Raw genomic sequence first — 27,967 nt, 5'->3', positions numbered from 1 at the left:
GAGCAGTGGTGCTGGCCAGGACAGCGTTAACCAGCCTGCAGCAGTTGCATAACCAAGGACATGGAAGGCACTAGGTCACCCATGTGGAAAAAACAGAATCACACACACACAAACATAATAAGGCACTCTTTGTGCCGGGCCATCCCGGAGTGCAGCGGAGCATGCGAACCGGGAGATGAAAGGATATTGTTACAGGGGAAAGTGACACTGTCCTGAAGCACAGAACGGGGCCTTGCAGCACCGCAAGCTGGGAGGGGAGAGCCACAGGGCCGTGTGAGTGCCCTACTGCCACAGATCAGCTGCTGCGCTGGGCATCCCCTGTAGCAAAGCTTCCTCAGCATCTCCAGGGTTTAAGTAGCTAGTGGCACGTTTGGCAGGCAGGAGGAAGAGAAATGTCTGCAGAGATTTAGTTATCAGCTCTCCAAACTTTCTTGAACAAAGAGAAAATAAATAGAAAAGGTGCTAAAGTTAAAGATTAGAGGCAAATTCAAAGAGGGGACGGATGCCTCTAGAGCACAAACACAATGAGGAGCAGTTTTGCTCTTCTGCTCTAATTCCTGGTATAGGAATACAGTGCTTTCCCAAAAGAACAAAAAAATCACAGCTTCTTTTACTCAGAACTTTGGCAATAAGTCAGCTGTGTCTCACCTACCCCACCCAGAAAGAGATGCTGTCCCTGAATTTGACCAACCAGCCCCAGCACAGAAGGTCACAGCATCACCTCAACGTACAGGTCAGCTTCCACAAGAACACGGAGAGAAGGTGGACAAGCAAATGCCCCTACCCAGCTGTTATCTTGTGAATTACTGGGCATTTCTCCTGCCCTGGTGTTGACACCTGGATGACAGAACCGAACCACGAGCCTGAGACTAGCAGCACGCTAAGGAAATGTGGTGCTCTCAGCTGTGGCAGCTGATAGGGAGTTAGAGCCCAAACCAGTCCCTGTTATATGAGCATTGTTCCATATCAGGACTGCTCCCATTATTCCACATCAAAAGTCTCAACCACAGCCTGCACGAGATGATTCAAGGGATGACAGCAACAAGATTAAGGTACCTTTGTCCTCCGTCCCATTCTCAAAGGGGAACAAGCGCTGATGGCAAATAAGAAGTGGGACAGAACAGGAACCTTTCTTCAGCAAAAGGAAGGAAGAAAAACGACCTCAATTCACTCCCACTCTTCTCCCTTCGAAAGGGCTCCCATAACTCGAGCTTCTCCAGTTCCTGCTGCAGGTGTTCCTCTCTCGCAGTGCCGAGGGTTAGGTTTTTGCTGAATATTCAGCAATAATGCAAAAAAGTAGAGACTTTATCTTCCAGAGAGAAGCTGGGGAAGAGAAAGCCACGTGCAATGCAACGCATCAGAGCAGCAGAACTGGAAGATGGAAGAGAGGTGGCACAGCCCCACCAGAAGGAGAAGGGGGCACGCGAGGGGCCTGGAGCCAGACCCCCCGACCCACATCGAAGCTCTAACAAGGGCCTCACTGAGGAGCTGGGCATCAGAGGACAGATGTGGGACGGGACTGGCAGCACCCACGCTGCGTGCTGAGGTCAGAAGCCCTCCTCAGGAAGCAGGCTCGCAGTATATAGAGGAAGGATCCCTTAGCAAGAGGATGTTTTCATATGTCACCTTTCCGAATGGTTTCCTCAGTTTTCCAGCCAGCTGATGGCGTTTCTTCCAGCTCGGGGAAAGAGTTTCCGCTTTATCAGGCCTTCCTGGTGGTTTCCGCTCCATAACCCCTGACACCGAGGTGACATTAACGTCAAACCAAAGGTACACGAGTCTATGGAAACTGTCCTGAGCACAAACAGCTCCACTGCTGAAGGGGGACCAGGTATGGAGGGCACTCCACACCTCCCATGATCAGGGGAGTTTCCAGCTGAGCGAAGGTAGTTCGAGAAGGTGAGGACTTGTTGTGTAGGAATGGGGAAGTAACTGCATGGACACAAGCAGACTGCTGCTACAAACATTGGGAGTACCAAGTAACTCGATTCTGTCACAACAATCTGCCTGGAAATGAGTCTGAACAGGCCTAGTCCACAGGCCAAGACTGCAAAGCCTATAACCACCGTCTGGTGCGGCACCCCTCACCTCCACACGGGTTGTTCCTCAATTCAAGGCATCCAGCCCAGCTGGGGAGAGCTGTGGGAAGGCAGTGAGGACCACGTGCATGCATGCGACTCCTTCCACTTCTTCACAGGAGACCGAGCAAAGCTCAAGAGATGAGTACTTAGGCTTTGGTCTCTGATTTGGGGCTGGAGCAACTAAAGCTCTTAACACGCCTCTAAACGCAGCTGCAGACCAAGCGAAGGGGAAGTAGGTTACAGCACGACCTGAATAAGAGTCCAGGTTAACTCCACCACGGAGACTGCCTTCCAGCTTCCTTTAATTTTTCCCAAATACAGCGGGAAGCCTCAGGACGGGCATGGAGGAGGAAGAGGCCGACGCGTTTACACCTCCCAGGCACACCTCTTCCTCCGGCTACGCTGCACTCCCCGGACAGGCAGCTCTGCAGGACGGAGAAATAAACCTCCCCCTCGGCGTAAATTTAGCGAGAGAGAAACCAAAGGCCCTCGAGACAGCGTCCTCACATTAGCCACAAAAAAAGGAACAGCGTGGGCAGCGCCGCTGCCCTCTGCCGCAGGGCACAGCGGTACCCAGGTGTGAGTGCAGCTCTCCTCTCGAAGCTTTTTAGACCCACGGTCTCAGGAAGGATATTGATTAGGAGAAATTCTTACGAGGCTCTGCGTGACCTGAACATCTGTTTATTAGAAACTAGCACCAGTGACTCATTTTCAAACAAACATGGTTTCGGGCTCTGTGCGAACGCAGCTCCCAAGCCAACATTGTCTCTTGTTCCAGCACAAAGCGAAGGGGTGGCATCCAGCCCATTGTCTCCCACAGCCTGAGCGAGAAAACGAGTGGGGCGAGCGTGTGTGTAACGAAACAAAAAACTGATGTCCCTGATGATCAGCTTGTTTCTTGCCTCGGTGCTCCCCGTGCCCTGGAGGACAGGGATTTCTGCTGTAGGTTTCTGCCTGCCTCACAGTGCGGCGAGGTGCCTACCCCAGCCACAGATGGTTACTGTGTTCGGGAGAGCACAGTAACTCGAGTCTGTATTTCTTTATTAGCAAGACATTGCCAGAAGCCAGAAAGTTCACATCTGACTCAGAACTTCCCCAAAGTTTGAGGACATGCAGAACATCTTCCCAACCCCCTTCTCAAATCCACATCCAGTGCAATCTGGATCCTGTCCCAGTAACTAAGCTTTTTTTTTTTGGGAAATCACTTAATTCAGGCCGAAGAACTAACGAGTGCCTCTCCAGAGTGCCTCTCACAGCAGCCATGCTGCACTCTGACTGCTCAGCCACTGCTTTCTGCTGGGCACGGAGCACTAACAGCAGACAAAACCATCACCACTCTGACACATTTGCCCTTTCTTTACCCTTTCTTACCTTGGAGTAGGTTTTTCCGCCCTTCAGCTCCTATAATGGGAGACAAAACAAACAGGAAAAGAAGCTATTATCTGCGCTGGGGAAACATGGGGAAAGTCGTTACTCAATCCTGGAATTTGGTCTCAGGATTTCACAAACTCCTGTACCAACACCCTGCTCCCTCCCACCCTCGGTCAAGCACCCTCGCTGGGGAGGCGAGCTCCGTTTGGTTTCTGTCTTAGCCCTACAAATCCTCCCTTCCCACTGCAATTCTTGCTGCTAAAAAAGCAGCTCGGAACCAACACCGAGACACGGGTGGTACCGGCCAGAAGCAGACGCTGGACGCTCACCTTGCGCACAGATACGCGGCAGATGCAGGGGTCCAGGAGCCCCGTGGCGGGGTTGGCACTCATTTTGCACACGAAGGTGAATTTCTTTTTCCAGCGGACACAGTTCTCCTGCACTTCTTCTCTGTGAGAAAACAAAGAAATACAATCTTCAAACACAGGTACAAAGCCAAATCAGTCCCAGTTGTCACCTTTGACTGGGAACACAGTCTGCAAAGCTCCTCTACAACCTAGCTCGGCCCCCAACACAGGTTAATCATCTCATCAGCATTCGCCTTAAACTCTCCCAAGCCCTTCGCCGTTTCCTGCTCAGCTGGTTTAGCTCCTCATGGTCCAGCCTGGACAGACCCAGGCTCTGTAACTCAGCTGGGCTGAAGGTTTCCGAGCTTTTCTTCCTGCACCACCCGCTGCGTGCAGCCTCCTGCGCAGTAAAGGTGCTTTGTGTCCCAGACAGGCTGTCCTTCCCACCCTGCTCTGTACACCGGGACTGAGCCCATGAAAACAGCCAGCTTGAGGGAGGACACGAAGAGGTGAAAACAGCAGTGGGTGCAGGCAGACAGGACCAGGCCATGTGAGAAGAGCCCGAGGTGAAGAGGAGCCCACGTCCCTCACACCACTCGGCTCTGACCACCGGCTGCGGAGTCTGGAGGCTGAAACTCGGGCACAGGGTGAAGGAGGAGGAAGATGAGGAGGAGGAGGAGGCTCCTCTCAGAGCACAGGAGCTGCTGCAGGTAGGGCTCAGGCTCCACAAAGCCCTCTGAGGAAGCCGAGCTTCATCTCTTGAAGACTGAGGGTTTGAAGGGGCAGGGGAAGGAGGTGCAGGGGGCCTTTTGCGAGGCCCTGAGTACCAAGTGATCCCCTGCAGGCTGCACACCGAGGCCTGATCCGGTTACCTGAGCCTGTCAGAGCTCAGCCCCTGGCCCTCAGCCAATTAAGCACTCAAAGTAACGAGGCTGGGGGGAGGCACAGCGCTCCTGGCAGCTCCGAGCTACCAAGTTCACATACAGCTCTTCTCTCGGCACGGGACAAAGGAGCCAGGACACCAAAAACCTTGTCTGCTTCAGCAGGGAAAGGGAAGCTTCCCACCAACAGACCCGGGCACAGAAAAGCCGGAGAGACTGCAGGGAAGGGAAGCGAGACCAGTCATGGTGTGGCCTGCTGCTGGGAGGGACGGGGCAGACACCAGAGCGCAGCCCTGCAGCCCCTGCCCCAACCCTGAGGTGAAGGGAAGGCGACAGCATGCCGGGGAGCGGGTCCTGAGCCAGCAGCTCCCTGCCAGTCCTCAAAACTTCTCCGTGGGACTTCAGTAAGCCGGCTGAAGGGAGCAGCAGGGACCAGAAACGGGGCAGGTGACAGAACTAAACCCTATAACCCTCTGTGGTGTAGATACGGGCTGGTCTTCCCTGGGTAAAAGGAGGGAAAGCAGGAGGCCGCGATCCCTTCGAGGCGGTGAACTCCAACTCCTTGGTGGCGACGGGAGGCACTGAAACACCGGGCATCTCAGTGCCGGGAGCACCTTTGAGTTTGGGATTCATTCAAGATGAGGCCTGGTTCTCATTGCTCCACTCAGCTCAGTCCAACTCCTTGGGGCAGGAGGAGAGGAGGTGCATTTCCACAGGGATTAAAGGGGCTTTGCCCGTAGTAAAACATTCCCCGAGCTAGCCAAGGGAAGTTTCAGCCCCGAGGTGCCCGAAACCTGACATAGTGTAACTCAAGTGACCTGGAGGAAGGAGAATTCAGACACAGATGAGAAAAGCATTCAAGAGAGTAGAATAATGCTCCCAAACCCACGTGCTTCAGATCTGCAAGGATGGTGTGTGGGACATGAAGACCCCAGTCTCGTGGCAGCAGCGTTATTCTTCTCCTGCCTGGGCACAGGCTCACAGCACAGACCCCAGATATGGCCGGACCATTCCCCGTGCCACAGGCACCTGAGCTTCGTCACGGCACACCCCAGCTGGCAATGCCAGCTCCCTGCTTCACCCTCCCGATGTGCCGGAGCCCCTGCAGCGTGCGAGTTTCCCTCCTCGTGACTTCTCCTCGCGTTACCGAGCGGCTCTGATTCAGCATCTGCTGGATGCGGCTAAGCCCAGCGGAGGCTAACGAGTAAAAAATGTGGCAAAAAGTCCTGCCTGGGAATAAAGAGCTGCTTCACGAGCTCTGCTAACAGCCCTCCTGTTTCTTATTAATGATATATGTCAGCCTTTCCAAGCTGCTGTGGGCAGCACGGCCCAGGCGATGAGGGGACGAGCAGAGGATTTGGGGACGAGCAGCACCACGAGCAACATGTCTGCAGGTGCACATGGAGCTCGGGGACCTGCATGGGGGCTGCACAGGATGGAACCGAGATAAAACTCAGAGCTGCTTTCCAGTCACAAGTTTCACAATCATTCAGCGAGGACTTTCAACGTTTTTTTTGTCTTTTCGGAGTGGCTTTTCAGGGTGGGGGCTGGGGCCGTACCACCAGACAAGCAAGCAGCAGCATTGTTTCGAGCCAAACTGTAAAAAATTAGTTCCACATTTCCAAGAGCCAGCATGGGGTGAAGCAATGGGCTTTGTCTATCCGCCTCCCAGCAAGTTATCATCAGGATGGTAATTAGAGAAGACTAAAATAGGAAGAAAGAGTGGACTCGGATGAGGAGCAGTTTTGCATTTAGCTCCAGAACACCCGGAGCGCGGCGAGGGATGCACAGGGAGGTGTTTCTTTCCATCCTGATCACAGGGCACCTAAAAGCGAAGCAGAAGCTAACAGCTTCAAACCAAAAGTGTCTAATTTTAAGTCGTACTCTGTATTTGAAGCGCCAGAAATAGACGAGAGCAACGCCAAGCACTAGGTGCCAATTCAACGGGTCTTCAGAAGTTTTATTTTAAAAAAAGCTGGCCGTAGCATTTTGCAAAAAAAAAGCCTCCCAGAAGGCTGAATGCCTGCCAGGCTAAGCTTTGCCCTCTCCTGACTCGAGACTTACTCAAAGCTATGTAATTACTCTTGCAGACCTAAATATACCGCCGCAGAATAAACCAACGCAGCCCTGCGCTGGCTTCTGTGAACAGCGGGCTTCCGAGGAGAGCTTTGAGCTCCTCGCCTGCCTCCGGCCCTGCAGCGAGCCCAAAGGGACCTCAAGCCACGTCCCTGGGCACTGCTGTCCCCGCAGAGCAAAGGTGTGCTGTGCAGGGAGCAGCGGGAAGGTGTTTTGGCGTGGCAGGAACCTGCCCCGTGGGAGCGATGCGCAGCAGCAACCCGCTGGTTTATTGCTTTCCCACCCCGTGCAGAGCTAACAGCGCGCTTGGTGAAACCCACAAACCTCCCCGGGCTCAGGTCTCATGCACAGCCTTCCTGCAGCCCTGGAGGCAGGCGGAGGAAGGCACAACCAACAGATTTTATAGCAGAGATGTTTACCAACTGTGATTTTAGTGCCACGGACAGAGCAGCACTGTTACAGAAAGCCACGATGCTGACCGTGAGCTTGCTAAAACGAGCGCACAGGGAAAGGCTTCCAGAAAGAGGCCACGTGTAGGAGCCACGCTCCCCAGGACAAGCCCGGGGTCTGTCCCACAAGGCAAGCCAGCTATCGGAGCACCACAACAGAGATTAAAACTTCTATTTACAGCCCCAAAGCCGAGCTGTGCCCAGCTGGGTGTGATGCTTCACACACAACCCGCTGAACCCATTTGGCCTGACCCATTTACAAGAGCGGTTGCTTGGCTTGTGCTTTATGGCAGCAGCCATATGTAAGAGAGCTAAAAGCACGAAACATCCTAAAAAGCCTACAGGCTCGCTGGGGGGAGAGGGGGTGGCAGAGACAACAAAAATAGCTTCCCAACGCCAAGCACTGCAGCAGAGCAGCGCGGCTCGGTCTGGTGTTGCGCACACAGCAGCAGATGTGGGCAAACCTCGGGCTAAACAAGAGGGTACAGAGATAAGGGCGCACAAAGAGCTGCTTATTCACGTCCCCTCCTCCTCACTTACACAAAGGCTGAGGGCGAGCTCTCCTCTTTGTGACGCCCAGCCCGCACGCCCACGGCCCCCAGCCTCCGAGGGGTGGCTCTGGGTGAGCTCCCCGGGGCAGAGCTAATCCCCGCGGGCACGCAGCGCTCCCCTCGCCGGTTCACCTCTTCACATGGCAGCACGTCACTGAAGCCACGTCTCAATGCGATCAGGCACAAAAAAAGCTAACTGTTTTAAGGAGGCCAGCCCCAGCTCGGATCCATTCACGGTGCAGATCGATAAGCTGCCTTGCGAGGGGTCCCGGCACTCCCACAGGGGGTCTTCTGGGGAGGAAGGTGGTGCAGGTGCCAGGGCGTTCCCTCAGGCACAAGGGAAAGGAGAAAACGAAACAAAATCAGGTCACCAGATTGCATCTGAATGGCAACACCACGCATCTCCTCCAGCATTTCCTTCCACGTGTGTCTGGGCTCTGCTTCCAGCTGCAGACACACACTGTTAGAGTCAGAACGGCCCCGGTAGGAAGGACCCTACAGCACACCCAGTCCCAACCCTGCCGTGGCAGGGACACCACCCACCAGATAAGGTTGGCCATGGCCTCATCTAACCTGGTCCTGAGCACCCACAGCCTCTCTGGGCAGCCCGTGCCAGGGCCTCACCGTCCTCTGAGGGAAGAATTTCCTCCCAACATCTTATCTTACATCTAACATCTTATCCAAATCTACTGTCTGCGAGTTAATCCATTCCTACCTGTCCTATCCGCGTTATTTGACTGAGCAAGAAGTCACTCTGCTTTTTTGTAACTCCCTTTAAGTACTAAAAAGCTGCTGTGGCAGCTCCCTGGATCCCAGCTCCCTGAATCCCAGCTCCCTTAGCTCGCAGCCTGGATCAGTCCTGTGCTACGCCCCGGAGGATACAGCTCCTATTTTAACCAGGTTATCTACTGCAAAGCTCTAATGGAAGAGGCACCTCTGGTAGGGCCTAGGAAAAGCACCCCAAGATCCCCCTCCCAAAGGGATTTGCTGAGGCCTGTAGCCAGCAGCCACACCGCCGGGCTCCCAGCACACCGAGGTTTGCACCATCCTCAGACACAGCTCCTGCTACGCACACAGGGCCTAATTGCTGCTTTAAGCATGGAAAATACAAAAGGGAGGTGAAAATACACATAACAGAGAGCGAGCCTTTACCTAGCCATTAGCTGGTTTAGGTTTACAATCCAGAAGCTGTAGGTGGCCCCAAATAACGGCTCAGGAGCAGGCACTCGAGTGCAGCACGTATTATTAAGGCAGGCTGCATCCCATCCGCTACCTGCTGCCAAACGCAGGTAGGAAGCAGAAGCAGGGAAGAGGCAGAGATCTCAGCCTGGTGCTGAGAGGTTCAGCAGAAACATATTCCAAGCAGGAGGGGTGAGAGAGAGACCATCTTCCTCGGGGAGCACCACGCAGGACTGGGAAACGGCTGGATAAAAAAATCGTATCGAGACCCAGGACAGCTCAGCCTGGCTCTGTGGATATAAAAATTCAGTTACACGGAGGGGTTTTTGTCTGGCACCAAAAGGACCTGCCGCCAGCCCCACGCCTGCCCTGCAGCTCTGCGCTCACCCGAGGGGCAGGAAGGTGCCAAAGGGCTCTCCGAAGGCCAGGTCTGAGCACTGATGCCTTCGGAGTGAAGTCCTCATGTGAGCCAGAGGCAAATACAGCAGAAAGGACACACAGCAACTGTATGGGGAAGACAAAGCTAAGGGAAGCAGCTTCAGGTACTGGTGAGAAGCCAGGGGAAGGCTGAGACCACCTCCAATTGGGGCGAAGACGGCACCACGATGTGCGAGGCGGGGAAGGAAAAAGCCAGAGCAAAACCCAGGTGAGCATGAAATAGCAGGATGCTATTTCCAAGAACGATTTCCAAGCTCTCCATAAAAATGAGCTGCTATCGGGTCGGCGAACAATTGACTTTTTATGGCTTTAAGCTTATCTCCAGCGGGCTGCTTCCAAAGACACGCAGCTTTTTGAACCCTCCAAGAACAATCAATCGCGATGAAGGTGCACCGGGACGAGGCAGGCAGCAGCAATACCTGCTGCAGAGCGGGGCAGCAGCCAAGCACCAGCAGGAAGCCCTCCAGCAGCGTTCCTGCTCCTGCTGGGCATTACCAGCTTCAGCTCTGCCTGGCCTCCACGCATCCCCACGTGAAACCCCGTGCGGGGTGTCCCTGAGCTGAGAGCCCTCCAGTGCATCATCTTTGTCTACTGTCCAGGAGATCCAGGGCTTCCAAAACCTAGCATCAGGGCTCGTTTTAGAGGGGAAAAAGAAATTCCAACCATTTCTTGCATCTAAATCTTCAAACCTTTAAACTCTTCCTTTTCTTTAAACTCTTCCTTTCTGATGGCGGTTATCAAAAATCAGCACACAGCCGGTGATGGAACGCCACAGCACAAGTTGCTCAGGGAAATAAAAACTGGGCCAAACAGAGGAAAAAAGACACAGGATAATGAACCTTGAAGACAAGCTCTAGAACAAGTCAGATGAGTTTTGGAAGGGTGAGTGAGGGTGGAGCACGGAGAGGGCAGGAGAAATGCTCTGACAGACGGCCAGCGAGCGGTGAGGATGCACACGGGGCACTTTAGGCAGGGGATGTGTGGCACAGGCAGCTTTGAGGGGTTTATGTTTTTTTTTTCTGCCCTCTTGAATTGAAGAACAAGCTGGCCATCAGGAAAGCAAGGACGAGAAGGGCCTGTAGCAGTGAATATCGTGCAACACAGCTCCTGTTACATCCGAGGGCTGCTCGCCACATCCCCAGCACACCAGCGCCTTCTGGGCAGCGGCCAGGGACCCGTGCCAGGAGCAAAAACATCCCAGGGACCCAAACTCTTCAGTGTAAAGGAAGGAATAGCTGGAGGGGTGACTCAGTTACCGAAATCCAGGTCTGTAACAGCGCGCAGATCGAAGGCTGGAAGACGCCTTGGCTTTTTATAAAGCACCCGAGCGCACTGAGTCAGCGCCACGGCTCCCACCTGCATTGTTCTGAGCTCATTTGGAGCTGGATGAGCCGAGCAGGAGTCAGGTGCCAGGCTGCCAAATCCAGCACCGGCGCTTCCTTATCGTAAGCAAACGTACGAGTATTTACAGAAAACACCAGGAACAGCTCCACCACGCTTGGTCAGCCCTCAGCTCTAACGCTCCAGCTGGATTTAGGGGGACGAGACCTCCGTGGGACTGGAGAGGAGAAAAGAAAACCTCCCAGATCCCCCAGTACCTGCGTGCCCTTGGGACAAATCCCAACAGAAACCTGCCTTGCAGTTCTAACAGGGAGAAGAACCAAAGCTTCAGAAAACCCCACGGGTTTGCTCTGAACAGGCGCTGGCAAGGTGAAGGCAGGTTAGTTCAGGCTCCCCGGGACAGCACAAGGTTCTGTGACACCGAAGCTTGGGAAGCCTTTTGCTTGTGGCAGCCTGTGGATGTGAAATGAAGATTGGCCGATTACCCGCTGCTGATGTATTTATAAACTTGCTTCATCCCCTAAGTGTTAGCTGTCAATTTGAGCGATTCCAGCTTTGCCTTTGGCTGCCTAAATTTGGGCTCCTACTAAAGACAGACAGCAACGTAAAATCCAGCAAGGAAAACTCTGGGGATGTCCCTGCCGCGAGGGGTACAAGAGACGGCCACGACTCCGTGCTGCAAGAAAGCTGTGCTTGTGAACAGATCGCTCTTAAGAAGAAAAAAGAAAGCCCCCTTCCCAAGCAAAAAACCGAGCCCCAGCCACGCAGTGAGATGCCATGGGACGTGGGATGGGATATTCAAGGGCTCTGCTGGGACAGCGAGTCTGGAAAATGAGACCCCTGGAGGGAATCGTCACAAGACGAGGAGCAAAATCCCCGACACAAGCAGCACGTGCACTGAACAAATCTGTTGGCCTCCGAGGCAGATTTATGGCACAGGAAGCCCTGCTGAAGCTCAACTATTCGAGCTCCATCCTGTGCCAGTATCGGCCCCGTTTCAGCCAGGAGAGCTCGCCGGCGCAGCCGTCCCCGAGAAGCCTTTGTAGTGTAAATTAACCTGCGCACGAGGCCAAGTTCGTTTCGGGAATAATTTCATTAATACCGTGTGATGTAACATCACTGCAATTCGGCTCGAGTGTGCTGAAGAGCTCTTCAGTAAATAAGCTGCCTGAAGTCAACCCCGGTGCTAAAAGTGTGTTTGGTTACCCAAGAGGTACCACCCTGCTGTGCCCAGACATGCTCGGAGTGAATCACCTCCACACGGCACACAGCTCGTCAAAAACAATAAAATGGTCCAGGAAAACATCCCTTTGTGGGCTAAGACCAGCTTTGCCCTCCCATCGCGGATGTTTTATGATGGCTCGTTTATAAAGGCGTTGTTCAGCAGCACGAACCAGGTCACTGCGCTTAAGGACAAGGCTTTAAGGACAAGGCACGGGCACGCTCTCACTGCACCTCAGGCCCTTCCAGCAATATTTGGTGCTGCTCATCTGCAAAAAGGCTGCTCGAAGGTCTGCAGATGACAGAAAGCTGCTGGACAAAGCCAGCTGCATCCCCAGCTCGTCGCCATCCCGGCGGCAGCAGGCTGGCAGTCCCAGCGCTGCCGGTCCCCGTTCTCCTTTCCCATCTTTTCCTCTTGCCTCGACTCCGGCGTGCGTCAGCCCCGGTGTCACGCTGCTTCAAGACGCAGAGCTGGCAGAAAGGGACAAATTGCCTTTTGGCTAGATTTTATCAGTTTAACACCGCGACAGTGAGGTCAGAGGAGTGCCAGAGCCAGCATGGGGGAGAGGAGGGGGATGGAGACACAGCGGTCGGATCGGCTTCAGATCCTCCAGACCCACAGCTCGATAAAGGCAGTTCTCTGGGACCGACAGCCCGTGACGTAACGGCACCCTAATCAGAGAGGTAATTACACAAATTACATCTCGGTTAGGAGCAGGACGAGGGAAAGTGCTGCACTTGGTGACACACCAGCCTGTGCTGGCTGTGCCACCGGGAGATGCTCGGCTGGGCTCTCGCTGCTCGCCTGCCAGGAGCAGGTTTTGGAGGGTCGGAGCATTCACCTCCCCTGGGGCTGTCACCACTGGCAGCACTCGGACACATCTCTGTGATCCTCCTCTGCTGAGAGCCCCTGCAATCGGAGACAAGCAGGAATCCCTACGGGAGGGAAGGCAGCACGCAGGTTTGTTTTGAAAGAGCAGTCACGCTCGCACGGCGAGTGGGAAAAGCCATGGCCATAAACCTACAGCAGAAAGCAGCCTTAAAGAGAACAGCGGCCAAACGGGGCACCAACAGCTACCCCCAGGACCAGCAAATAATTCGACAAAGCTGGAAGGCAGCAGATATAGAAACAGCTGTAGGAAATCCACTGCCCCTCAGCACAGCGCTTCCCCCGGGGCAAGCAGCACTGCAGGCTACTGAGGGCACCAACGAGCAGCTCTGAGCTCTGCACTCGAAAGGAATTCGGCATTTATGCAGATGTAACTGCCTGGTGTTAGCCAAGTATGAAATAAAACACAACAGGCCCCTGACAGGAGCCAGGAAAGGAGCTGCCACGCAGGGGGGCTGCTGCATGATGGGCTGCAGCGAGGCAGGCAGCCTGGCCCCGAAGGAGCCCGCGCTGCTCAGGCTGGGAGCAGGACACAAGCAGGACCCAGCACAGCCAGGCTAAGGCAGTGAAAAAGCTCAGCCACTGCTTCGTTGTGGTGCGATGGAGCATTAAGAAACCCCAAAAGACTGCGGGATTATAAATAAAATCCGATATTCCTGCCTCACAGTCAGCAACGTGCAGGCACAGGGATAACGGGAAGAATTGGGGAAAAACAAACAGGAAAAAGCATGGTGAAAGCCACCAAAAACCCTGACACCACACCAACCTGACCTTTGCTAAGCGTGGATAAAGCCTGAGAGTCTGACAGAAAGCTGGTGGCGGGGTGAACAAACCTCCAAGCCTGTTTTTTTCCAGCCAAGCCTTTCCTTCCCCTTCTCCTGGCCATCAGCGCGTTGCGATGAGCAATGTTATCCCCGAGGGATGGAAACAGAAGTGACTGGGCAGAGCAGAGGGTGAGCAACCCCCCGGCAGCACTCGTTCTGCAGTGCTCACACCCACAACTTGCACTCGAGGAGGAATGGGACCTCCAGCCGCAGGGGCTCCATCAATCACTAACCCCGGAGCCGTGAGCGATCGCCTCTCCGCAGCCACTTCCCACAAAGTTTTATTCTGGGAGCAAAACGGAGGTGGCTGCCCCAAACTGAAGCCCCGAGGCCACGTCCCATTCATGGGATTTTCTCCTCCTGTGGGTTCCTCGTTCTGCTTTGCCATCGCAGAGCCAGGCTGGAGCATGGTGCTTGGTAAAGGGCCCTAAACCAGACCTCAGCGTTCGTTTTCTGCACTGAGTGATGAGAAGGGACTTGCCTCATTTCAGCTAACGCACAGCTGGGGAGAGTTGTAATCCCAAAAACGTTTTCTAGCTTTAATGGGTTTCTTATTATTATTTTAGAGAGCACATTTTGGAGCTGGTTACCCAGCACACGCAGGTTGATGCAGCTCTGTAAAGCTGCCTCACCGATCCGTGCTGCAGCTCCCTGCTCCTCCCAGCAGTTACCCGCGTGCTCCCTCCCATGCAAGCAGCCCCGGTGCTTTCAGCCCCGACTCACGGCGCTCATTTCTTATTTAGCGTACAGCAAGGGAAGTATTTTTAGCTTCAGGCCCATCTCCTGCAGCAACACGGGACCTTCCAGCACCGGGCCTCCTCTCTGCAACCAGATTTGATGAATTGAAAGGCAAGGCGTGATGTGATGGGCGTGATCCTGTCGGCCCACTTGTCTGCGGGGAAAGCATCCGCTAGAGACCAGACCCTTACAGAGCCTTATCTGGAGCATCCTGTCTCTGCAGCACTTGCCTCCTCCCAAGCCTCTGTCTCCGTGTGCTTCCTGTGCGTTTTCCTTCTCATCCCCGTCCCCTTTTCCCCATCTCAGCTGATCAATCGAGCTCCCTGGCAGACTCACGAGAAGCACGTGGAGGTGACACCCGTGACACCCTCCAACCCCTCCGAACAATTCCCTTTCTTGCTCATCGGATTACCAATCCCCCGAACAACACGGCCGTTCATCCGGCGAACACAGGCACAACTGTTCGCCGCTGGGAAGAGCCTTTCAGGCGCGGGCTCGAGGACGGGCTGCTGGGTCCCGCTGCGTGGTACCAGAGCTCCCGGTGCCAAGCCAGGGTGCTGCCCTGCACCGTGTGTCCCAGCCAGCGCACAAAGGCATCGCGTGGATAACCTGCAAGAAAAAAAAACCCACCTCTCATCCTGCAGGTGCTTGGTGGGGCAACACGAAATAAATTCAACCACCTGAAATAACACGGCAGGGATTTCTGATGAGCCCCTGGGCTGTTACAAAGGAAACAGCAGCTCCAAACCTCTGCCCAGGATATTCCTAAAGGCGGCTGATGTATACGTAAAGAGCTAGAGACTAATTCCTGACCCGCTTCAGCTCCGGCAGGGCAGGGCTGGCAGCGCAGAGGATGCGGGACACATCCTGCCTGAGCAGGGAGGCCACGCACAGCCACATCCGTCCGTCCTCGCACGGAAGGAGACCTCAGAGAGCACGGGGCAGGTGATGGTGCAAGGGCTCACCGCGCTGCTCCTCCTGCTCCCGAGCAGACAGACGTGCCCTGCAGCAAAAAGGGGTTCACTGGGAGCGAGGAGCCGGAGATCTCTCCTGAAACGCTAGCAGGTGTAGCTTCCTGCAATGAAATGATAAGAAATAAATCTGTGCCTGCCTCGTTTGTCTAGAAAGTAGCACCGGAACAACTTGCTGTTGGCAGCTTACGGCCTGTTAAAATACCAACAACCATGCAGAGACCACAGGCTGCCGAAGGCATGCCCGAATTCCTCCCAGATACAGCCTCAAAGCTGGAGTCAATGCCGACAGCAGCTAAAGAGCACTGAGAACAAACAGGCTGGAAGCCATTCAGGTTTCCCTTGCATTCCAGAAATAAATACGGGGCTTGAAGGGAGCAGGGGGCACCCTCTGCTACCTGCCCTTGTCCTCAGCCAGAGCAGATTTCGTTGCCACCCCGTAAATCTGCTGGGCCCCAGCCCCGAGGAGCAGCTCTCGGAGCCGCGGGCTGCTCAGCTCACCCAGGTGAGGCTGATCCCAAAAGTTCGCTGTCGGGCACTGCCAGCCCCGAGGGGGAAGCCTGAAAGCAGCCTGCACCCAGACATTCACAGCCCACCAGTCACCGAGCCTGGCAGTCTGACTCTAAACCCCCCTCTTCTCCTCCCTGCTGCCTGCTTTCCCCACGTCAGCTTCAGAAACCGAGGGGTGCAGGCGTCAGGCCCTCGCTGTGCCCAACCAGGCGGTGTTTCTGCGAGGCTGCCCCCACGCCTCTCCTCCAGCACTCCCGGCCCTTTCCTGAGGCTGCGGCCAAGAGCAGGAGGTGACCACGTGGAAGGCAAAGCTGCTCCGGAGCATTACCGCTCGCTCTCTCGACCCACATATCTGGGGTGTGTTTACACACAGGGAAGGCCTACCTTTTCGGACACGTTTGCAGCCAGAGTATTTTTTAAAAGCCAGCAACCCTCCTCTTTCCCCTCTGCTGGTTTTCTTCCCCTCCTGGCGAGGCTGACTCCAGGAGAAAGCAGTCACCTCGCCTTTGTTTTCAGGCAGGCAGCGGGGAAGATTTACACCTCCGCGGGGCTGAAGCAGTCCTGTAGCCTCTGGTGAGCCAAACTGAGGCTTTTCTGGCCAGAAGGAGCCAAAGAGGGTAAGCCTGAAGGATCTCTAGCATCAGGCATGACAGCTATTTATGTGAATTTGTTATTTCTAACTCGCACCACAGACAGCTGGGTTTCAGAGGCTTGCACCTGCCCTAAGAGGAGCTCCTGATTCACCACTTAGGGCACTGCTTTTCCCCTTTCCTGATGTCCTACAGAAAGGGACGAGGCCTTAATCCACGGGGAGCTGCCGGCACCAGGAGCCTGCCCCAGCCCCGGCGTTTCCTGCGGCTCCACACGCACGGGCGGCAGGAAGGAGCCTCTCACCCCTACCCCATTACAAGCTGTACGAACATCCTCGGTTCAGGCTGCAGCACCGAAATACTCCGAGGCCAGACCACACCAACAGGCAGGGATGGCTTTTCCCAGATCATGACTGCTCCACTGAATCCTGCCTGCAAGCCGCTGCTGGGCTGCGGGAGGCAAAATCAGGCTCTGGGCTGATTGGGGCTGCAGTGCCAGGAGCAGAAACCAGGCTGCAACGCCAAATGTGCTCGAGAGAGCGTGCTCCCTAAGGAAATACGGCCTGAGATGGACAGAGACACAGCCTGGGTTGGAATTTGGGATTTTTTTTGCCTTCAGAAGATGACGTAGAAGGTGGGAAATGCCCTCAGTGCCGTTAAACTCTTGCAAAAGCCTTTCCTCTGGAGTCAGCCAGGGGCTTTCAGAGCACAATCCCTTCCTTCAGGGCCAGGAATACCAGAGTGGAACTGCTGGCAAGCTAACGGAACGAGGCAGGACGAGGTGGAACAAGGCAGGACGAGGTGGAACAAGGCAGGACGAGGTGCTGGACTACGTGGCTGACACCTGGCCTTCCCCCTTCACATCACACAGCAGCGCTCCCTGCCAGCAGTCAGCCAGCAGCGGGATGAGGAGCAGCTGGCCACCGCTCGGCATTAATTGTGACCCCGTAAGCAAGCAGGGGTTAAGCAACTCTTCCCCCGCTGTAATACCCAAAGACGTAAGCACACGAGCTCCGTGGGGCTGTGGCTTTAGGCCGTGCTCCTGGCCGGCCCCGCTCCCTCACCCTGCTGGATCCCAGCCCTCCCTGTGGGGCTGTTTGACCAGCATCTGGCCAGGAACAGCGGCGCAGGGCCCCTCGGAGAGCTCGGACCCGGTGCAGGATGCAGCAGCCCAGCTGCTTCGCACAGACGGTTGCCATGAGCACAGCCCCGTGCCTGCTATTTTTAAAGCTACTCCCAGGCAGCTGAACCGTACCGGTACCGGGATTAAGGGGTACCGGGATTAAGGGGTACCAGGATTAAGGACCTTCGAGGCACAGACCAGCACCTGCCTGGCCTGCACCTGCCCCAGAAGCACTTCCAGAAGACCAACTTCTAAAACCCAGCAGCGGCAGAGCCCCAGACCATGGGCGGCTGTCGGGTGGGTTGCTGTAAGCTGCAGCTGGTCTTATCCTCAGAAGACCTGCCAGAACATCAGGAGACGATTTTACAAACGGAGGAGGAGGAGGAGAAGGGTGAAGGGAAATTTATGGCTGCAGCTCGAGTCACTGAAATACCCGCGGTGTAACTGAGGCCTTCACACAGCACGCGTGGAAGGAGGGCACCTGACTGTGAGAAAAAATGAATAAAAACACAAAACCAAGAGGCAGATCCTCACGGCGATGTGCAGGCAGGACCTGGACCTCCTCCAGAGCGCCCTCAATTCCTCAGAGGGCAATTCCTGAGGGCACTTTATCCAGGTTCCCCTCAGGGACCCCATGGGGCCGAGGCTCTCTGCTCCCAGGTCACTTGAACCCGCTGCCTCCAGGCAGCTCCGTGGCCACTCCAGGCTCACCACAGACCTGCACCAGCTTTCAGGTCACCTGCTGTGAACGCCCTGAAAGACATCAGTTCCTGGAGAACCTTATCTTCCCAGACAACCCTCCTTGTTCCTCGTCATAAGCCACTTAATCGAGGAAAAACAAATCCCAACTTGGCACGTCCTGTATCTACTCCTGCCCCCTCCGTTCACAGACTCCGAATGACGTGGGACACCTCGTCCAGATTGGCTCTGGAAACACACGGACACCAGGAGCTCCTGGCCTGCTCGGTCACAGCTGCACACATTTTTTTCTTGCCACAGCCCAAAGGGACTGCAGAGCACACCAACACTGACACGAGTGGTTCATGGTGGGACGACCCGACAGACCTCCCAGCTCCAAATGGGACCATTTTGGGAAGCAGCTGATTTCAGGCAAGCAATCACAGGCCCCAACTAACCACACAGACTTCCCAAACACCACGGATACAGCATCTACCTCCCAATCCTTCCCCAGACCCACACCGTCTCAGAAAGGTCACGGGACTGGAGCGCAGAGCAGCCTCTCGGTGCAGTAACTTCTCCCTGCTCCTGGACATCCAGCCCTCTCCAAGTTTCTTTAACTGCCACAGCAGGAAAACATTTGGAAAAGGTCAAATGACTCAATACCACCGAGAGAGCCGTCACGTTTCCAGCAGGACCAGGTTTCCACGTGCTCCCGGTTCGAGCGCAGAGAGGTGAGGGGAAGGCAGCACGCCGAGCAGGGCACCGGGGCTCAGCGCCCGCGCTTGGTTTGAATCCCAGCTGGTGTGGGAGCTGGAAGGAGCGCTGCTGAACCCCAGCCAGCTCAGAAAACAGCCCCACACAACCCGCAGTGTGCTCCCAAAGCCGCCCGTGAGGGCAGCGAGGAGATGGGGATGGATGTTTCCTAGCACAGGCCCACCTGAGCCACCCCCAGTTGGACTCGGTTCATCGCAGCTCCGGGCAGCAGAGGGGTTAATTCCTTCCCAAGTTCACACACTGCCCAAATTCCTTAGATAAGCCGCTTCCACCAGGCGCAAGGACCCAGCCTCAGGGGGGGAAGGCTGTAAGGAAAAGCTCTTTTGATAGATTTTCTTCAAAAGAGAAATTAATTCACGGCCCATTTTTGGCCGCGTTCCACGCCCACAGTTTCTATAGACTTCAGCCGAGGTTGCACCATGCCTCCAAAGGAAAAAAAAAAGGCTTCGAGCAATGCCCTGCCACTTCTACTCCCAGACAAATGTTTTACACTCGTCCAATAAAAGTCTTCTCTCCCAAAATCAGAAAGCTCAAGGCGCAGCACCACAAGGAAGAAAACCAGAGCAGAACAGGCTTTGGTGCTGCGATAAAACAGTTAGCAGCAAACCCACGCTGCACCTTTAAATGCAAGTACTCGCTCAGGAAAGCAAAAAAACAAGTTGGAAAGCCACCGAAGGCTTCCCTCACATAGCCAGGCAGAAAGCAAGCCCAGGCTGTTATGGAATTTGCGTTTACATTTACATACTGCTGGTGATAATCTACGCGCAGAGCTGGAAACAAAGCAAGTTTTTATTAGCAATTAGCAGCAGGAGCGGGGACAGAGCTGCCTGAAGGAGCCTGAGAAATGCCAATACACAAACAACCCTATAAGATGTGCAGCGGACCGATCCCGATACGAGAAATCATACGGAAAAGAAAGTATTGCAGCTATAAACCGGGGAGACGCCATGGCGTTTGCTCAAGGAGATAACCTGTATCTTTAGCACTGACAACCCTGACTGCAGGCAGCAGTTTTCCCTTGCACAGCAATTTGCAATGCAAAGCAAGCTCCTTCCACCCTCACCACCAACAGCAACTCAGAACCCAAAGGGGAGAGCAAAGTCAGAAGGGGCCGGTTTGGTCAGCTGGACGCGGTTTTCTTCAGAGCTAAGTTTCAAATCAGGCATGAAAGCAATACGGCAAAACATCTGAAGTAGTGTGAACACTGGGGTAAGGGGGGAGGAAAAAAATAGAAGAGGACTTCATCCCTAAACCCCATCTCTCTTGGGGTGTAACCTCTCGTTCCCTTCCTCCCCATGTCTCTGAAAACCCCCGTCCATCTCTGAGCAGCCACCAAAACCCAGCTGTGTTCTTCCCCAGCTCTGGAGGACGGCGTGGCCCTACAACAGAACTCCTGAAATCACAGCCAGGGGTTTCAAGAGGTAGCCAAACGCCAATCCACTCAATTAAAGACTAACCAGGAAAAGAAGGCCAGCCAGGAGGCAAGCCCGCAGGCGGCTGCTTACCTGGTAGACAAGCTCGCGAAGTCTCCTCCATCCAGCAGCCTGATCTTACAGAACAGAACCCCATTGACGAAGGGGACAGCAGTCAGCTCTTCCAGAGTAAAACTGGTCTGAAATTTGAATTTCTTCTTCTTCATCAGGAAAGCCATGGGCAAATTCAGTGTGGAAAGCCCGGGAACTCCAGACGAGACGGGGAGGAGCGGCTCAGCACACACAGGGCCGAGCAGGGGAACAGCTCTGGCTCCAGGGGCGTAAATTTAGGGGAGTGAATTCCAGTTCAGTTACAACGAGGGCCCGGCTTCAAACGCGCAATCCTCTTCTCTTTGGTGGTCGGATCGGGCTGCTGGATCATCGCCACGGCAGGCTGCAGGTGAGGAGGAGGAGGTCAGGTTAAACCTCTGCAACATCTCCGAGGGAAAAGGGAGGGAGGGAAGCACGTCTCAGCTCCAGACCAGCAGGAGCTGTCCCCGTGGGAGGCTGCTGCGCTCCGCCTTCAGCAGAACCCCTCCAGGAAGCATCTCTCGTGGGGAGTCATCTTGGGTCTCCGAAGAAGCCTTCGGTCTGCGTGCAGCACATGCGGAGAGCTGCCAGCTGCTCTCTCCTCTTCCTGCGCAGCTCCTTGATGCAGGTCTGCAGGTCAGCCTTTGGGAGGGAAATGAGGAAATTAGTCCCAGGCAGCCTCGGGCTCCTCCTCCTCCTCTAAAACCTGTTTGGAGGGGTAATGTTCAGCCCAGGCTCATACCAATCTGAAGAGGTATGGCCCCAATTAGCCCGCTCCCCATATCCTCCGTCCCCTTTTTGCCTAGGGCAAGCTTCGCCGCTGTCATCATCCCCCTCCTAATTTCTGTTTGCAAAGCAGCTCACACAGATCTGCTCCATTTCCCCCCATCGGCTCCAGGAGCACTTTGCAAACCAGATCAGCCGAACACACAGCCTGGCGAGAATACACAGAAACGTCTCAAAACATGCCAGATCTGTTTGTTTTTTTCCCTTTTTCCAAGCAGCCCTATGCACCAGCACCTGTATCTTACAAATGGAGCACCCAACGCCGAGGGGAAGAAGGGCAGAGGAAGGCAGCCGGCTCCGGCTCGCACAGCACCACCAAACCAGGTCACCGCCTGCCCCAGACGCTGGGTTTTGGGGCCGGAGGCGCTCGGGGCGCTGCGGGTTTCAGCAGCACCGTGGCAGTGAGGCCGAGGGGTGCCAAGGGGCCGAGGCTGTGACCAGGGAGCAGCCCCCAGGGGATGGCAGGAATGAAATGGCAGCAGAGGGGCCAGCAGGGCTCTGCGCTCACTGCCCTGCCCCAGCACCTGGGGGCTGGGGGGGCTCCAGGGGGTCCTCAAAATGTACCTGGGGGACCCCAAAAGGACCCCAGGGGGATACAAGGGGGACCCGGGGGTCCCTAAGGGGATCCAGGGGGGCTCCAAAAGCACCTGGGGGTCCCCAAAATACACTCGGGGGACCCCGAAAGGACCCCGGGGGGCTACAAGGGGGACCCAGGGGTCCCTAAACGGATCCTGGGGGGCTCCAAAAGCACCTGGGGGTCCCCAAAAGGCACTCGGGGGGCTCCAAGCGGGACCCGGGGGTCCCCAAAAGACACCCGGGGGTCCCCCAAGCGGCTCCCGGGGTCCCCCAAAGGCTCCCGAGCCGCAGCCCCCAGCCCCGGCCGCCCCCTCCCGCCGCCCCCGGCCCCGCACCGACCTGGGCCCGGCCCCCGCCCGCAGCTCCTGCCCCGCCGCCGCTCCGCGCGCTACGCCAATGGCGGCCGCTACGCCAACGCTTCCAGCGGCCGCAAGGCAGGGCGAAGGGACGGCGCCGCTTCGTGAATAGCAGCGCTACGCCGGGCCCCTCCCCTCCGCCGCCTTCCTCTCCCCCCCTGGGGCCGCGGGGAGGGAAGGGCGAGAGCGGCGCGGCCCCATTGGGTAGGAGGAAAGAGGCGGGGAGGGTAGAGAAGGGCGGTGATTGGTCGGTTTGGGAAAGGGGAGGGGCAAGGCGTGCGGGGATTGGAGGAGGGGGCTGTCTGTTTTGGGGAAGTCCCGCCCCTCCCGGCTGAGGGAGTGGGAGGGAGGCGGGCGGCTCTGTGGCGGCCCCGGGGGTCGCCGCAGTGGGAGGGGGGTTGCGTGCGGCCGGGGCGTCGTGGGGCCTTCCTGCCCCACAGCGGGGTGCTGGGAGCCCTTCCTCGGGCTGAACAGCCCCGAGGTGGCTTTTAAAATAATTGTTTAATCACAGAATGGCCTGGGTTGGAAGGGAGCTCAGAGATTATCTCGTTCCAACCCCCTGCCGTGGCAGGGATGCCGCCCACCAGACCGGGTTGGCCGTGGCCCCATCCAACCTGCTCCTGAGCACCTCCAGGGACAGGGCCCCCACAGCCTCTCTGGGCAGCCTGTGCCAGGGCCTCCCCACCCTCTGAGTGAAGAATTTCCTCCTAACCACTAATCAAAACCCCCCCTCTTTTAGTTTACAACCATTCCTGTCATCCCATCATCATCAGATCGAGCAAGGAGTTGCACCCCATCTTTTTTACAAGCACTCTTCAAGTACTAAAAGGTTGCACTGAGGTCCTCCCTGTGGGCTCTGGGGTTTGCAGGGCTCGCTGAGGGGGTGTCAGGGCTCCCTGAGGCACACCTCAGCCCCCGGGCCACCAGCATGGCACTGGGGACGAGCTGAGGTGTCTGCACCTCCCTGCGGGCTGGGCTGAGGCCATGGGGGACGCAGCAATGAGGGCTTGGGCTTCATGCCCATCCCATCCTCAGCAGCCTCCAGGTGCCCAGCAGCGGGCTGTGGGGCAGGCTGACCCGCCTGGGATGGCTGCAGCAGGAGCCTGGCCCTCCGTGTGTGTGAGATGTGCCAACTGCTTCAAGGCAGCTCCTGGCCAAAATGGCTCCCTCCTGCTGAGGTGTCGCTGCCCTGGCCCCGGCTGGCGGCTGGGCTCCCTGGTTAGGCAGGATTCCATTGTTTAAGGGCAAGCAGAACAAAACGTCCCTCCTTGTGCCGCAGGAGGCTGCAATCACCGGCGTGATTTGCCTATTTTTTAAGGTTAGGGATGTGCCGAAGGAGCCGTGTTGCTGAGAAGTTGAGGCTGGTGTGGGAGGGAGTTTTCCCAAGGCTGATTTGCATGTCTGGCAAGGCCTGGATGAAAGGCTGGGAGTCCCGGCTCTTTTTGCCAAGCTTTGATGCCCAGACTCCTTGCCTTTAATCTTTGCCATCTATGCAGACGGTATCAGAGCTATCAAATCATTTTACCACAGAATAAGTCTTTTAAAAGTAAATCTGCTAGGAAAAGTGCACGGCAACATACTTGGCCAGCACAGGCTTAGACCAAATGCTTTGCTCCGATTCTTGTTTACCAGGTTAAACAGATCCACAGGCCTGGGACTGGGAAAACATTTCTTGTGTTGGTACAGTGAAACCATCGCAGGAGATGTCAGCCTTCCCACGTAGCAGGGGTTGTGGAGGCTGTTTAAGGGTAGGGACTGAATCCATCCCATCAGCTGATATTCAGCGCTTTCAGTGCCTCGAGACATCAGTAGAAACGGGCTGTTTTTTTCACTTTGTTTGTTAATTTACTGGGAAGGAGCCCAGCCTGCTAAATATTTAATATTTGTAAGCTGGGATGCCTGAATGCGGGAAGCATCTGAGGAATCCAGCCCGGTCCCTCACACTTCTCATTCCCCGAGCATACCACCGACAGACGTGTCAATCTTCCACTTCCATCGCCACGTAAAGGCCAAATGATCTCTGTTTGCAGTGTGGGAGGAGGCCTCGTGTTATCTGCTGTGATTCACTCTGATAAATAACCTCCTCGGAGGACTTCTCTTGTTTGTAGCAACAGCCTCACATGGTAAAGTTTGCAAGGCTTTTAATCCTCGCTGCTCTCACGCATATTTACCCTGCAGTTTTAGCAGAAATTTCTCTTGAAAACCTCAGTGTTTTTTATAATTAATGGTATAATGTGACTGATGTTAAAAATAAACTGATTTGGAAAAGTGCCCAGGGAGCTGCTGAGCAGTGTGTAAGATAGCAACCGTAGCCGATTCTCAGGGGTATGTATATTTTCCTAACAAAGGCAGCCTCATGACTTCGAGATTACATCTCTATTAGTTCGAAATTCACCCTGTTGATTTTTCTGTGTTTATGCTGCATAATTACTTGTGGACGAAGCCACATTTTTTAAAGGAGCAGTGCTTCTCTGAGGGTCTCCGGTGAGCCCTGCTGGGAGGATGTCGGAGCCCAACGGTCAGTCTGGGCCCCGTGCAGGTAGCAGAGGGATGGGCAGTGTGTCTGCCCATCCACCGTCCCACTGGCTTTGTATTATTTTCAGATCCAGGTCCAAATTGTTTGTTAAAGGGTCGTATATATGATCAGGGTGCTCTGATGTACATTAATTCTGCTCAGCCCAGACCCCAGCGCCCAGCTCTTTATGCCGGTGGTTGCTCTTCCCTGACCCCGGCCCCGCTGTGCCCGTTTCACCTCTGCTCCACCAGCCTCAGCCACGTCCTTACCCCGTGCTCTCCCTGCCCCGAGCCTTTCCTGATGACTCTCCCCGGCGCTGCCACCACTTCCTCAACTTTTGCTGGTTCAGGGCATTATTGTATCAGCCGGAGATAATAATTTATCGGTTTGTGTTCTGCTTAATGCTGGGCCTCACCTCTGCTGCCTCTGGAGAGGTGCCAGCCAGGGGCTGGGATCTGCGGGCTCTGCTTGTCTTGGGACCAAGGGGCAAGCAGGAACAGAGGTGGCTTTTCTTGCCTCCTCCCTCCCGACTTAGGGTACCGGGATAAAGAAGCGGGGAAGAAACGAGGCAAGATAAATTCAGAAGGGACACAGCTCAGCGAGGTGAAGTGAGATAATGCGTTTGGTGAGCCATCAGATCCTGCCTCGTATCCCAGAGGAATCCCAGATACACGAGCAAATCAAGCCCTGTAATCTACATCATCAGCGTCTTCCTCTGGAAAACATCATCAGACTAATCCATTTGTCCCAGCAGCCAAATGATTAAAGTTTGAAAACTAAATTACACAGGGTTGCTGCAACAGCGTAAACACGTAATGGCTCTCCTCTCTTACATCTGGAAGCTCTGCTGTAATACCCTAATGGGCTGCCAGTCCTGTCACCCGCCCCCCAACCAACCAAACTACAAAAAAGATACCACACGATGCTCTCTGCTATAAATATTCTTTGTGCTGCCGGTGGCCAAGCACCTGCAAAGGCACCTGCTGCCCGGATCCATGCTGGGAGCTGCCTTCCCCAGAGCTCGGGGAGCCCCCAAAGTGGGGCAGGGGCTGCAGGACCCATGGTGGCAGTGTCAGCCCTGCCTGCAGCGTGCTGAACCCCCCCCTCCCCAATTCTGTAAGGTTTTCCTGGGGTACGGTTGTCCTAAGCTTGCATCTTCTCCGCTTAATTTAATAGCCGGCTGCGAGCTCGACTTTGATCTGCTTGGGGTTTTCGCTAGTTCCATATTTAACTGGGCTTATCACCATAAAAGCCAGGAGCTGTTTCACTTTCTGCACCAGGCTGGGTTTCCTGTTGGCCACGCAGAGGACACACCTGCTGGGGGGGTTGTGACCCGCCGGGTCCGGGGATCCTGTTATCCTGTTATCTCCGGAGACAAAGGGAGCACAGGAATCTGGAGCCGGTGGATTCCTTTCCCCAGGCACGTGGCCAGACCTGAAAACCCAGCTGCCTGCCTTTGGTGTGTTTGCTGGTTCCCATATCTGCTCCCGGCTTCCTGGGAACATGCGGCGGGGCTCTCCGCTTCTCGCTGGGAGGCCACGGGGCTGCTTTGCCACTCCTAAAACCTTCAGAGTGGAACCTGCTTCGCCTCGGGGCGTGCTGCAGTTACCGAGCCTTCCCCCGTGCTGGCATCCCCGCTGCCACCCTCGGCACCTCCACAATTGATCTGCTGATCCAGGCTTCTGCCTGCAGCCCCGGCAAGCAGGGGCCCCAAACACAGCAGGAACAACCAGGGGACTGTGCTTTTCCCCTGCCATAGCAGCTTTTTGTGCGGGATCCCAGCTAGAGGCAACTCACCCTGCTGGGGCCATGCTTCTGCCCCACACAGGATGGCACCAGGAGCTCCCGAATGCAGTTTACAGGCCGTGGGGGCTTTGGGCTGACTCGCCTGGAAGCTGTGCTGGGCATCTGTGTAAGCTGCTCATCAGAGGCTTTCAAGAACCCTAAGAACCTGAAACGCCTCAATTTTCATACTGAGCTAAGCAGGCCACGCTTCTGTTGACAATACCTGTTGGCAATAACTTCTCAGATATCAACAGAAAAAAAAAACACACAACCCAACAACCCAACTGCAGAGTGCTTTGCCAAAACAGCCTTGACAAACTAAGAACATGTCGGAGGAGGCAAGGCAGGTTGGGTGGATGTGTGGATGATATCAGCCTGTCTGCAGGATCGGCTCCCAGAGCTGGCAGGGAGCTATTTCAGCGCGCTGTGCCCGTGGGATGCTGACACATTCGTGTGTGGCCTCGGAAAGAAAATCTTCAAACCGGTTCCTTTGGTTATAAGGAAGGAATTCATGCATTTTTTATCATGTGCCTGCCCACTCTCCGTGCTGCAGTGAACTCATCGCTGCGAGCCCCAGCATCACAGCCCGTGTCCCTGTTCCCAGGCAGCCCGAATTTTCCATGGCGAGCAGCGTTCCTCCTCCCTGAGCTCTGCCCGTTCAATTTCTGCCTCCGTGGGCTCTCCGACCTGAGCAGACCCAGCGGTAAGAGGATGAAGCAGGCCCACCAGAGGGCTGGAGGACTCGGGTGATTTCTGAGACCATCCCTGCGGCGCCCAGAACCCTGCTGCAGGCTGCAGCTCGGCATCGCCGCGTTGCGCAGTGCCATCTCCTGGAAGGCCGTGCCTGAGCTGCGCACGCCGCTCGCTGCCTGAGCCTCGCAACCAGGTTTTTGCTCCTGAAGCACCCGGTGGTGCCGCAAGCAGCTTGGCTGCTGCCTGGATTTGCTACTCAGTGTGCCTCCTGCCCCAACACAAGTGTTTCTTCCTCCAGCAGCGAGAGGTCTGCAGGATGCCGCTCACCGCCGGCTGCTCGTCCTCCCCTCTGAGGCACAGCACAGCCCTGCACTGCTCTGGGTGCTGCACACAAATCTCTTGGTACAAAAAGCTCAGCACAGGAGTACAAACAGCCCTCTGTGAGATGCTGCCCCTTAGCTTTCGTTCTGCTTCGGGCACAAATTCCCCGTTCAGCGCCATACCGTGCGTGTGTTTGCCCTGTAAGCACCCCGTGTGCCCGGCCCCCCTGGTTTTGGCTGTAAGGGACACGTTTTTCTCTCCCTCCCTAAGCCCAATGACCTTGAAATGAGCCAAGCCCCTAATGACGGTGCTCACCCTGTACTTAAAACCTTGCTACAGCTCTTTAATGAGACAAAAATGCGCACGCGGAACTCGCTCCCGAACGCTGCCGGCCTGAC

General features: G+C 55.5%; 1 protein-coding gene across 1 annotated transcript in view; it reads right to left on the bottom strand.

The window, feature by feature from the left end:
- EEIG1 (estrogen-induced osteoclastogenesis regulator 1) overlaps positions 1 to 20,686 on the bottom strand; it is a gene marked incomplete at both ends in the record, with an annotated part of 28,780 nt that extends 8,094 nt beyond the window's left edge. The window contains 3 exons of the mRNA XM_084298775.1: positions 3,453 to 3,482; positions 3,782 to 3,902; positions 20,541 to 20,686. Coding sequence (XP_084154901.1) covers positions 3,453 to 3,482; positions 3,782 to 3,902; positions 20,541 to 20,686 — 297 coding nt within the window. The remainder of the gene's footprint in view (positions 1 to 3,452; positions 3,483 to 3,781; positions 3,903 to 20,540) is intronic.
- Positions 20,687 to 27,967: the final 7,281 nt, after the last annotated feature.

The sequence above is a fragment of the Netta rufina genome (genome assembly GCF_964035555.1).
Source record: "Netta rufina genome assembly, chromosome: 20".
Taxonomy (NCBI): Eukaryota; Metazoa; Chordata; class Aves; order Anseriformes; family Anatidae; genus Netta; species Netta rufina.
This window is presented reverse-complemented; position numbering and strand designations above follow the sequence as displayed.